Raw genomic sequence first — 11260 nt, 5'->3', positions numbered from 1 at the left:
TCCAAATTAACAGGACTTCAAGGACTTGCTGCCAAGGTAAATTCAACTCTCTTTCCTTTTGGGACGATCTAGATACCATGGTCAGTTACTGTCAGTAAGTGCTTGGCTTTTATGGAGGGAAGCTTTTCTGACAATATTCTCATGAAGGAGTAGTTCAGATTGGCTTCTCATTCCCTATGTCCTCTGCATCCTTGATCCAGTTCCTTCTTCTGACTCATTTGTTTCTTATATTTTTTTGCCTTTTCCTTATTACTTGTTCTGAAACTATATGGCCTTTCAACTACTATCACAAATCAATTGGAGAGAATATTTTTCCCTCTATTGAAGATTTACATTAGAAAAATTATTTTTGTCAATATTATGAGTGGAAAGATTTTTTTTTTTAAATAAAAGCATGAGCAAACCAAAACCTGATGATAGAAAATCTTATAATCAAGCATTGATGAAAAACTGAAAAACTTTGTGTGCTGAAGGTTTCTATTTTCAGTAAAAATCATGTTTTTGAGGAGAGCAATTTTATCTATAATTTCCTTTTCAGTCATAATCCAAATTTTCCACTGAAAATACTTTCACTGAGGAATTTGCCACCAACCTTAGCCAGAAACCTTCACATAATTAACTGTTCCTAGTAGGTGTCTACTCTGTGAAAATGGTGATATCCAACATGCCTTCAGATCATGGAAGTCATTAGTTTTGGTATCACTAAGATGTTACCATCTCCAGGGTGCAGCATCTCCGTTGCTGAAAGAAAGAAATGCTCCTGTGAAGAGTCAAAAGAAGCCAGAGCATAAACCAATACAGCAATTTTTCAGGAGCTGGGTGTTTTCTTGCCTTCAATGAGGGTGTTCTGGATCAGGCACTGTTTTCTCAGTGTGATGAGATGCTAATGAAGTCCTGCTTTCCAGGAGGAGCTTTAGCACCATCTTTATTGACCACATTTCCAAGTTTGCTGGTTAGCAGAACAAATGCTTCTAACTGCACCACTTTTAGCTGTGGTGCAGTCACAAACAATACAAAACTCAGTCTCGTATCCTTTATTTATAGTAGTGTCCACAGTATGCTGGGCCTTTCTGACACGTTCAATGTTGGGTGAGTCAACCAAAGTTATGTGAAGAGGACCGGCAGCAGGCAATGTCTGTACAAACTGAATCTTTTCATGGGCAAATAGATTTTGAGAGTCATAAATAGGAAAGGGTGGGAGTATCTGGATGAAGTTGTGCCAAACATAGGGAGTGCCATGTGGGAAGAGGCATGCGTTGATTACGTGAAAGTTGATGTGTGGGTAGATGACATCTAATCAATCCATGGAGTGATAAGTTGGGGTTCTCAGAAGTCAGTGCAGGGTTTTACAGGAACCATAAAATCTTAAGCTTTCCTCTGGGTGAGACCACAGGACCCTGGTACACAGACTGCTTTCTGAATTACTTTTTCTGATGAGATGAAACTGGGAAGAGTGTTTGTGGTAATGTTCGCTCTTAAAAAAAAACCTTTGGCATTTTGTGTGAGAGCAGAGACACTGTCATCCCACCACCCTATCAAATTTCTGATGTGCAGAGCGGTGTTTGCTCAGGTGGGAGGTGCTGCTCTGGGGCTTGAACTAGAGCTGCCAGGTCTGGATAGCTGAGTGTCCCTCCTGAGCAGGTCACTGCTTTGATGTGTGACCTTCAGTGATCTGGAAACATTTTCCTGCCTTTCCCCAGTGTGAAATCAATACACTCCCTACTTCCCTAGGTACAGTAATAATCTGCTTGAAAAAATGTTTTGGGACACTTGGCAGCAAGAATTCTCATTTAGTTGGACAGAACATTCATCATGCCTCATCTAAAGGCGACACATGGTATTTGGGGAAGTTGGTTAACAGTTTTTCCCTACCATCTCTGAGATGGAGTGGATATGATGTCCCTTTGATTTTGCTCATGTGCTCACACACCCCAATGCACTCAGCCCTGCTATGTCTACTGGGTCACCCTCTCTTCCCCAGTACAGATACTCAAATAGTGTACTTTGAAATGGTTGAAGCTGACCTATTGCTCCACCACCCTGGCTTTCGGGAAATGTTTCTTCCATGCTGGGTGAGCTGTTGGGATTTTGTTAGGAAGGCAGAGTGCTCATATCCCCTCCCCATAGGTGCGGGCTGGAAAGACCTGGGATTCATAAGGCTAGATGGGACAAGTGGCTGGTGTGATAGTCCCTCCCGTTTGTGTGTTGTAGATGGAGCTGCTGAAGAGATTGCCATGGCGCCGTGCTTTCCTGGCTGTCATCCTGAACCTGCTGGCTCTCAGCCTCTCCACCACTGCCTTGCTCGGCAGCTACTGGTGCACCGGGACCCAGAAAGTGCCCAAGCCTTTGTGTGGGAAGAGCAAAGCCACCAAGTGCATCGGTGTCCCCATGCCGCCTGATGCAGGTGCTAGCAATGTTTCATCCCAGGATGTGGTGCACTACAGCTGGGAGACCGGGGATGACCGCTTTGCCTTCAGATACTTCCATACGGGGATGTGGCTTTCCTGTGAAGAGAGCATGGAAGAGCCAGGTAGCGTCTTGCCCAGGCAGCCACAACTTCTTCCCTTGTATTTACTCCACATGAGTTTGGAAATGAAAGTTGGGAGGCTGACAACACCTGGGAGAAAAGTCACCTTCTTTTTCCTAGATGGCATTGGCCCTGTGCACTGCTGTGGTCATTATATTTCTGTCCTTCATTGGGGTGTTTACAGAGGGGAGCTAGGGAGAATGGTTGTCTCTGGTGTGCCCTTTGGTCTGGAATAGGGGTTGTGAAGTGCAAGAGTTGGTGGTGGTGGCAGTGACTTTGTGATGGCATTGTTCATCCTGATGTGAACTGGCATGAGCTTCCTTCCCCTTTCCCCATATCTCCATTCCTACACACAGCTTACTTCATGCTCCTGCATGCCCCCTCAGAAATCTAAGCGGGGTGATTTTATGCAGTGTTGTCATTTATAGTTATCACTGTGAGGACTGTGATAGTTGGTGTTCTCCTTAAATCACCAAACTGAAAAGTTTTGTGAATTGAATAGGGACTGGGCTTTTCTTTAAAAAAAAAAAATAAAGAGAGAAAGAGAAGTACTGCCTTATAGATACAGAGAAAAGCTGGAGGATCTGTACCCAGAGGAACTAAAGCTAGGAGGCAAATTGACCTGAGGATTAGAGCTGCAGTATTGTAATCTTGTTAGTTGTTTTGGTGATATTGTGACAGGTTTCATTTGTGATTTTTGATCATGTGGGACTGTCACTGTAAACCCTGGAGTGCCAGGAGCTGGTTGTGCAACCTGTACTAGACCCCTTTGGTGCCTCTCTTCACCCTTGACTTGCTCCTGACCAACCCTACTGAAGTCCTTCTGCTGAAACCTGTGCCATGCCAGCACAGGTGGATGCTCTCCAGTGCACAGATGCTCTTTACGGCCTGGCACAAATGTCAAGGATCAGAACTGACCTGGAAGGTGCCCAGCAGGAAGATTTGTATCTAAAGATACAGTGACGAAAGTCACTTTCATCAGGCCTACTCCTCTGAGCCCACCACCCTTCAGCTCTCCCCAAGCACAAACATCTCATCTTCCACCGTTCTAGTAGAGCGTTTCTCATTTTCTTATCTGTTGCTGTCAGAGTTTGAAAATAAAGAGCTGGTGAATAAAAGCAGACAGAAGGGGGGTGGGAGCAGGAGGGAATGTGCTTGAAACTCTCGTGTCCTAACGAGAGGGCTGCTTCGTTATGAGCATTTCCAGACATGCTGCAGAAGGAGATGTGTTTATTTAGGACTGGTTTGGGTTGGGGTGTGTTTCCATGGTGCTTGTGGGAATGGGACTACATCCCTTGACAGCTTTCTCTGAAAGACTTGTCTGGCCACTGGGCAGTCCTGGAATAACCCCGATGCCTGAAGGAACGCAGAGAGCACGTTACATCTGGATCACAGCAGACCACAGGGAAGAGCACGGGGAAGTCAGTCTCAGTCCCCTGCTTCCTGTAAATTGAGAACAACCCACCCACTGCTGTGGGTCTTTGAAGCAAGTGCCTAGACAACAACAACAACGACAAAAGTGGCTACTATGAGCAAAAGGAGTTTGAATTGAGCTGGAGAAAGGATTTCATTATTCAGGCTAATCCCAGGATCAGTTTAGATGAGCCATTACTGAATAACCTCATTAAAGTTCTAGGTGAAGTAGCAAACCACAAGTTAATGAGGACTGCAGATGGCACTAAACTGGGTAGCATCCTGAGAGCTGTGGATGACAGAAGTAATACAGGAAATTGGGATAGATTAGAACTGGGGACAGAAATTAAGAAAATGAGATTCTTACATGAAAAGCATCAGGCTGATACTTCTGGGAGAGAATACTGTGCCGAGTAGAGGACCCTCAAATTCAGTAATGCGGTATGCAGTAAGAGAGACTTACAGATAATAATGATGGACCCTCAGCTGAAACAATAGTTTGCATCTGGCCAATACAAAAAGCCAAAGCAAATATGAACATTGTTTGTCCAAACAGCATGCCTAAAATGTGAGGACAGAAGATCATATTTCTGTGTGATTCTCTGCCACAGAAGAGGGACTCACATCTGTCACGCAGCATTTCATTCGAGAAGATTTTTTTTTTTTCTTTCTTCTTTGGGAAGGAGTGCTAGAACTGCTCTGCTGAGACTGGGGTGAGTGGGAATTCACATCCTCAGCAGAAATGGTGGGTCTGCAATCTGTTGTAAGCTACATCCTTAATAGGCCTGACCAACAGTAATGTGTATGAGTAGCAACAGATTTTTGTATTCATCAGAGGCTCATAAGATTTACAAATTGCTGATTTTTTTTTTCTGGAAAGAGCATGTCTAGTTTTCCAGGCAGACATTGCCTTCCCCTACCTTGCCCCAGTGAAGGTCTGGAAAGAGGGTCAGAAAGAGAGCAGAGGTGAGAAGATCTGATGGATAGGCTCAGCAATAATTGGAGCTATGCAGTGAAGAGTGAGAGGGAGAGATTTTCTTTTCCCTTATGTACCCTGCATTGTTTTGCAAACTAATACCTTTGGGTTTGTGTTTCAGGAGAGAAATGCCGTAGCTTTATTGAGCTTTCACCACCAGCAGAGAGAGGTAAGAGCAAATCCCCATACATCAATGTAGCTGTCCAGTCCACCTCCTTGGGATGGGGGACCTGCAACATTTTGCCTGTGTGAGGACAGCAGGGTGGGTCCCCAAAGAGCCAGGCATGAAATCCTGGCCTCATGGTTGCTAAAAAAGTGAAGATTTCCTCCCAGGTGTTTGCCTAAACCACTGACATCTGTGAGGTCAGTGCTGGAAACCTCAGACCCTTTTCCATATGAAGTGGGATTTGTCTCATCTAATAAGTTCCCCAGTCTGAGCTTGTCATCCTGCTGTAGTCAGCAGGAAGGGGATTGATGCCACCTGAGGGTAGTCCCTCCCACAAATGCTACATGTTGACTCAGTGCTTCAGTTTTGGGGTCTAATGAGGTGACTCTGGAAGCTGAACCACTTCTTACTTTGTGGTAAGTGACCAGGGCATCCAAAAGTTACACTTTCAGGGTGAAGTCCTTGCCTCATCAAATACAAAACTTCATTTGGGTTGGAGAGCTCACTCCTCCTGTCATTATCACATGGTTCAAATTATCCTGGGGATAACTTCAGTATACCTAGATGTATGTGTACACATGCAATGGAGATTTTATTTACTGAAAGCTTTTCAGTTGGTGTGGGCTTGCTAACTATTCCCTGAGATGGAAGATGGAGGCAAGTCATTTCAGAGGATGTTCATATGTGAAGGGAAAGGCCTGGGGTGCAGAGCCTGTGTCAGTGTTCAAGCCATGAGACCAAGGGCTGGAACAAACACTGGGAAATTGCAACAGCCAGCAGGGAGTTGACTACTTTTGGGGAACTCATCTTCTTTTTGTGCTTTTTTTCTCCTATTTTAAAAACACTGGCAAAGACTGCTGACCTGCTTTTATAAAGTGGTGTGCATTCTGAGCTGAGGGGTCTGGTGCAAGTGGCACGCAGTGGCATCACTCTGCACGTTAACCTGAGTCACTCCTGGCACAACGGCAGGGTAGAAAAACCTCCCCTGCTTATTAGTTTGGGAAACAGTATTCACACAATTCAAAGTACGAGATCATTTTGAAGTCATGCAGATCTCCACTTTGTCATAAAATGAATGACTTAACTGTGTTTACTGAATGACTCTTGCATTCCCACAAAATGCTCACTTCACAGGGAGTAGCAACACATTTTGCTGCTTCCTCACCTTCTTGTGCTTCATTCCCTGCCCAGGCCTTTGGCTCTGTTGCTTCCAATGTCTTCCTTATAGACTGTTTTAAGCAGGGAATGCAGCTCATAAATTCCTGATAAAGAGCTGGGTGACTCTATGGCACTAATGATGTTGAGGAGTCAAGTCAGTGCCATGTTAATGAGGGTTTTCTTCACACTCCTTTTCTGCAGTTGAATGTCTCCTCTACAGCCATTAATAGTTGCTAACATTAGTGTTCACAGTGCTGATTCATTTGTCAGATTAACGTCTCTTCCTTAGTGAATCCTGTGCTCTTCCACAGCCCAGCATTACAGAGTGCCTTCTCTCATTCTCCTCCAAGTCCTACTGCACAGTAAGCTCAGCTGGGGACCGTGGTATCACAGTCCCATTGATAATCCCAGTATGGAAGTATTTGTACTCTGTTGAAGCAGTAGGTTGAGTGGTGAATGTTATTGCCCTAGCTGGATATCCACCCCAAGGAATGTAGTTTCACTTTAATTGAGGTTTCAGTGAGAAATACAGGCCTGCAAAAGGGACCTCCTGAATTCCAGAGGCCAGGTCCTAGCCATTGCCGCAGATGCACCATACAGTTCTTTTCTCAACCAGTAGACTCCCAGGTTAAAAGTCATTTGCTTCCACTGTTGTGTTTAGAAACCTACTGTGAAGGTCTAATGAGAAAGAACATTCTAACATCCAGCTCAGATGTGTTCATAGCCAACCTATGAACAGTAGGTTTTGTAGTCAGCAGCTTTCCCCTGCCTCTTTCCCCATGGCTTCTTCCTTGCTGTTTATGACTAATGCTGGCTTATTTACAAACAGCTGGTTTAGTTCCTCTCAGCTTTTGCAGTGCCAGACCAGGCAAGCCATCTTCTGTGACGGACTCTCTGTTCCCTTCAGCATCCTTTGAGTCCTGGCTCACAGGCTGGGGGGATTGCTGTTGGGTGTTCGTTGTTTTCCCTCTTTCCCTTCTTCACAGAGGACATCCTTTCAGGATTGGGTTGGGATGGGGGAGTACTCTCCCTTGAACAAACCATCCTGCATTGATGTGAGGAGTGTCTGATTCCTGGCAGGAATCCTGTGGCTGTCGCTGGGATCAGAGATGCTGTACATCAGCTTGCTGCTCATCAGCTTCATCCTCCTGATGGTGGAAATGCTCCATACTGGCAATCCTGTCTGTGGGTTGAAGCTCAATGCCTTTGCTGCTGTCTCCTCGGTGCTGTCAGGTAAGTGTGTTACTGCAGCCTTGAAATCACAGCAGCAGGAGAGCCTCCTCTTCCATACAAGGCTGAAGTATGCAGCTCTGGCTCCTGCTGTAAATTCCTTGCTTTCTTGTCTTCTTGTGTCAGGTCTCCTTGGGATGGTGGCACACATGATGTACACTCAAGTCTTCCAGGCAACAGTTAGTCTGGGACCAGAGGACTGGAGACCACACTCATGGGACTATGGCTGGGCATTCTAGTATGTGAACTTTGAAACCATCTTCACCACCCCAGCCTTTTGCGTTTCAGCCATGCTACACCCTGCCAAAACCCAGCTCCTCCCTTCTTGACCTCCTGTGTTTCCAAAGACAGGTGTACCATGGTTCTCCTACTGCTAATCTCCTGTCTTTGCCTCATCCCCTGCTTTAGCAAATAGTTGCTGAGTTACTTAAATGAGTAGCTACCAAGGACTGGCAAAACCATGGGGTCACACCTAAACAAGTGCCTTCAACCCTACTGACTAATCAGGTTTGCCCCGATGCTGGCTTGCCCTGTTTGGTCTCAGCTCTTCCCTGTGTGCAGAGGCCAGTGTCACACCTGTGGTGATGCTCTCAAACATGTCTTGTTTTTCAGCAGCTTAAGTAAGTTGCATGCTGGTTTGGCATCTTCACTAACCAATGTCCAAAGGGCCTATTCCTGCAGAACGACGCCTAGACACACGCTTAAAGATGGGGACAGTGTAGCCAGGAAAAGCAGCTGCAAAAAGCAGGTGGCTCGGAGTTCCTTTCTCTAAAGGCTAAAGAAGCCAGCTGCAGCTGATATGCCATAACTGACTTGAAAAACAGTTGGATGAGCCTTGCAAGTGCCCATGGAAAGTGCAGGCTCAATTTGCAATGCTGTACTGATGATGACCACGTTGATTCTTAAGACTGAAACACTCCAGTGCCATGCGCCTGCTGTGGACATCAAATGTCAGCATGGCCATCTGGTTATGCTCAGGTAGACATGCCTCATGTCCAGGAAGACACTGAGCAGCCCTGAAATACAGAGCTTGCTTCCAAGCTGTGCTGTCCTGCTCTGACTAGTTATAGACTTTCCTGCTGCCCTTTTCATTTTCCCTGTATCCCTCCCTTCCCTGTGACAAGGATGACCAGTATTTAAGCCACTGATCTAAGAAGGATCCTGTGGTGGGATAACCCCTAAGAACTGTAACGTTATGAGCCTTAGTCTTTCTAGTTCATGTCCATACCCAGCAGCTTCTGCCTGGAAAATCAGGGTGCATCACGGTGCATGCAGTTCAATTCCTTACCCTCTTGGCTTCTCACAGCATGTGCTTGCTGTTCTTGTGTCTCTCCTGTAGCATGGCCTGGGCCTCCTTCACCTGCTGCATGGCCTCTGCTGTCACCACTCTGAACACCTACACCAAGACAGTGTTGGAGTTCAAAAGGAACCACATCAAGGGCTACGATGGGAGCTTCAGGAATGAGCCTCAGCACCACCAGTGCTTCATACAGCAGCAAATAAGCAGCTACTACAAGCCCCAAGACAAGCCCCTCCATTCAGTTTCTGAGGGAGTCGACTTCTACTCTGAGCTACAGCAGAAAGTGCTACAGCGGGAACCAGAGCTGGGACTGGATGAGGTCTTGGGACAGACGATCGGGGAGGATCGCTGTTAGGGATGAGTGCGCAGGGACAGAGCAGTGGGGTTTGGGAGGCACAACAGCTTTGAACCAAACACTAGCATCACTGTTTGCAAGTTCTTGGGAAGCTCTTCCTTCCTCTACCATTCGGGGAGCGAGAAGAGTAGGTGGGCACTGAGCCAGGGCAACAGCAGTGCCACCACTGGCAGGGTGGATCCTGCCTGATCACAGTTTGATGGGTGTCCTCAGCTGGGAAGGGTGAAACAGGAAGGACATGTTTTTGGTGCCAGCCGTCTCCACGCACTTTCAGAGTTGAGGCAGATGGCCTAATCCCAGCAGCACTGCCCCCGGGAACAGACAGTCAGTGCCATCCAGCTGGCAAATTGCAGTGCTGGGCCTCTTTGGGTGGTGTCACATTGACCTTCCAGCAACCCCCCTGGTTCAGTGCTACAGTGAAGTGCATCGCTGCTCATATTGATTGGCTGTAATCCTCTCTGAACACTATTTATTCTTCATTTCCAGGCCCAACCTCCCCTTCTCCCTGCCTCCAGATTAAAAGTGCTGCTGCAGTAGGAATGGGGGGTTGCTTTCACACCTCTCTCTCCTCCTCTTTCCTAAATGTAATGACTCCCACATGCTCTCTTCTTGCTTTTTCCCCCCAGTATCTCCCATTCTGAGGTACTTTCCTGTCTGTTTCTTTCTACTGCGCTTCTCCACAACCTTTAAGAATCCTTGGCTGGGGTTTTGCTTTTTTCTTTCTCTTCATCTGTCCCCTTTTCCCCATCCTAAAAATATCACAAACAATCCTCAAATCAAGCAAACTCATAAACTCTCAAAGGTGAAACACTGGTTCACATGACACACTGATGCTGTACACAGTATTTATTTGCTCCATTGCAGTTCACAGTTCAAATACATTTTCCCAACAATATACAGACAGACTCTTTATTCACAGTGGGGATGCATGTGTGTGCAGGCAGGGTGAATTCACATTTTTGGAGGAGCTAATGTCACTGCACTTGAGTATCAGTTCTCTCAGGAAGAACCTCAGGAGAATAACTACTTCAGGTAACAGCCGCTTCACCTTTCCCAGCAAGGTGGTGGCTAGACAGGAGGCAAGGGGCACTCCTGTTTAATCCTCCTATGTTACTGGTCCTCACACTTTCAGTCCCTGTTATGCAGCTGTATTAACTGACTATATATTATAAACACTAACCTGTCTGGAGGAAAATGCCAGGCCTAGAGCCATTGCTACAGTTGTGCTAATATATACAAAGCTATTTACACAAAAATACCATTAAACATATACAAACTGTTCACAGGCTCTGACATTAAGAGAGCAGGGCCCAAGAACCAGCCTTGGGGCTTGCAGCTAATCCTGAAGGGCTATCCTGGAAGCTTGATATGGAGATGCAGGGAAGGAGAAGAGAGAAGGTGACATAGCAAGGAGAGGTGGCAAGAGCCCAGAAGAGCAAACCATGGTAGATATGCCCATCTGGAGGGAGGGTCAAAGTCCTGCCATCACCTCACCACTCACAGGGAAGTGCATGGAGGCTGGAAGGGCACGTGCCAGCAGGAGGACAGAAGAGTCCTTTGCAATCCTCATCTTAGCCCGGCTTTGCCCAATGTCAAAGGTCAGACCTAGAAAGGCATACTGGGGAAACAGTTCCTATGTTGTTGCCCTGCACTGTGAGAAGCTGCTGTGGCACCAAAGTGGCTGGTTTATATACTGTCATTTCTATTACAAGCAATCTCATGTAGATGCTCTACAACTACAACACAGGAGACTGATGGCACACTCAGAGGCATAGTTCAAAGCACTAAACATACTGAGAGCAAATGTGCCCTGGGGGTAGTCCTTTCCTCCTGGAACTACACCCAGGACTGGGCTGGCAAGGGAACGGCAAAGTTCAGCTCAGAGTAGGGGTAAAGTGCAGAGAAAAGCTTTCCAGTTCTGCCTCTGTCTGAGCCTCTAAACCCTGAAGCATGGTGTGAGAATCAGCTTTGCTGTGACTGGATCTAGTGTGATCATTACAGTGCCAGTGTGGATCTACTGGGAATCTATCCCAAAAGGGCTGTGGTGCATTGCAAAGGGGGACTCAGCCTACTGGACTGCGGTGTGATGTTACAATGACACTTTGGGTTCATAAAAAGCTTAGGGATCGATGAAG

General features: G+C 46.4%; 1 protein-coding gene across 1 annotated transcript; it reads left to right on the top strand.

Moving 5' to 3' along the window:
* Positions 1 to 2009: 2009 nt before the first annotated feature.
* Positions 2010 to 9125, top strand: GSG1 (germ cell associated 1). Its single transcript, XM_075720946.1, has 6 exons — positions 2010 to 2072; positions 2212 to 2530; positions 5038 to 5085; positions 7321 to 7473; positions 7597 to 7708; positions 8810 to 9125. Exons 1-6 carry the CDS (start codon positions 2010 to 2012, stop codon positions 9123 to 9125), a joined length of 1011 nt encoding a protein of 336 aa, XP_075577061.1.
* Positions 9126 to 11260: the final 2135 nt, after the last annotated feature.

The sequence above is a fragment of the Pelecanus crispus genome, chromosome 1, assembly GCF_030463565.1.
Source record: "Pelecanus crispus isolate bPelCri1 chromosome 1, bPelCri1.pri, whole genome shotgun sequence".
NCBI lineage: Eukaryota > Metazoa > Chordata > Aves > Pelecaniformes > Pelecanidae > Pelecanus > Pelecanus crispus.
This window is presented reverse-complemented; position numbering and strand designations above follow the sequence as displayed.